Source organism: Salvelinus sp. IW2-2015, linkage group LG31 (genome assembly GCF_002910315.2).
Source record: "Salvelinus sp. IW2-2015 linkage group LG31, ASM291031v2, whole genome shotgun sequence".
Classification (NCBI taxonomy): Eukaryota; Metazoa; Chordata; class Actinopteri; order Salmoniformes; family Salmonidae; genus Salvelinus; species Salvelinus sp. IW2-2015.
Genome location: NC_036870.1, coordinates 347,085 through 348,666, shown reverse-complemented (window position 1 = coordinate 348,666; position 1,582 = coordinate 347,085). Strand labels below are relative to the sequence as shown.

The following is a 1,582-nucleotide window of genomic DNA, read 5'->3' as shown; positions in this document are numbered from 1 at the left end:
TGGCAATTTCCTAAGCTGCTGCGCTTTAATTATTTGTATATTTCTTATTTCTTAAGTGCATTGCTGGTTAAGGCCTTGTAAGTAAGCATTTCACTAAGGTGAATAACTGTTGTATTCGGTGCATGTGACAAATAGAATTGGATTTGATAGTATCTTTTCAGCTGGCGCTAGTCTGCTGTACCTGCTCCAAAACACCTGTAATGTTCATCCTATAGCTTTGTTCTCCGTCTTCTAAGTAGTGAGCCCATATGTTTCAACACCTTTTGTTTCCAGGACTGATCAAAACAAATTTCTTCATGCTCTCTCTCTCTGCAGCAGACMTAGTAAGCACTATGTTTGTAGCATAAAATTGCAACAAAATCGGAGTATCGAATTGCAGTACATATAGAATCGTGAGTCATGCGAATCGCAATACGTATCGTATTGGCACCTATGTATTGTGATAATACTGTATGGTCCCTGGCAATTCCCAGCCCTGCTAAAGGGAGACCGTTTGCTCCCGAGTATTTTCATTTGAATAGGAGTCTCAGTTTCGGAACACGAGAGAGTTTGCATTGTCACACTTTCCTAAGATGTTTRCCGATGGTCACACCTTTTTTATTTTTTTATTTTGGATTGCATTTGAATACTTCAATTTTTTGTTGAAACTGTAATGTGTCCAGTGGCTTTGGTTCTGACCTGAAATGTTAAATGTTATTCTATTCCCTCCCTTTAATGCATGTACCTTTTTTTTTTTTTTTTATCCCTGACTTTTTTTTTTACTGGGCAGGAACGGGGAGCAGAGCAACACACCAACGTGAGCGAGAAACTCAAACGGACTCTGTTTGGTTTGAGTAGAATAGTTTAGTCTCATGGGGCCAAATCTTTAACTTGAGTTCTGTTCCTCAAATAACACGTCACTCAAATAACATGCTCGTATCTGAAGTTTTGATGTGACTAATGATCTGATCATTAGAAGAATAAATACTAACTACAATCTACTGAGCAAATGATCAATCAAGATTTATTTACCAATTTCTATAACTTCTCAAATGAATCTCAAGCTATTTTTATTAATCAAGCCATCTTGACAAATGATTCATCGAAGTAATCATATCAACTATGTTATAAACAGACATATGATCTAAACTATTGAAATGAAACATGATACAATTTCCWATGTATTGAGATTTGTTTAGATTCCTAGATAGCAACAGGTTTGTGACGGTGTGAAGATTCAAAAAAGTGTGCATTGTTTGTTGCGCATTAGCTGTTGYGTTCACATGATGATCGTACATGCTGTGTGTTTTAATAATTATTGGCTGTGTTTGTGTAGGCTCATGAGAGCGCGTTTGGAGAAGGAAGAGTTTGAGGGGGAGCTGAAGGAGCTTCAGGATTCACTGATGTCCATGAAGAAGCAGATGCCTGGCTTTGACGAGGCAGACTCTTATGCAGAGGTAAGCTTCTTCATGGTCACAATGTCACAGATTGAGCATACACATATTCTTACACACAGTGCCTTCCGAAAGTATTCACACCTCTTGTTTCCACATTTTGTTGTGTTGACACTGGAATTTTAAAATGGATTCAATTTACCTTTTTT

General features: G+C 37.5%; 1 protein-coding gene across 1 annotated transcript in view; it reads left to right on the top strand.

Moving 5' to 3' along the window:
• The window catches only part of cgnb (cingulin b), a 54,427-nt gene that overhangs the window by 41,491 nt on the left and 11,354 nt on the right, over positions 1-1,582 (top strand). The window contains exon 9 of the mRNA XM_023976189.2: positions 1,316-1,436. Within this exon, the coding sequence (XP_023831957.1) occupies positions 1,316-1,436 (121 nt within the window). The remainder of the gene's footprint in view (positions 1-1,315; positions 1,437-1,582) is intronic.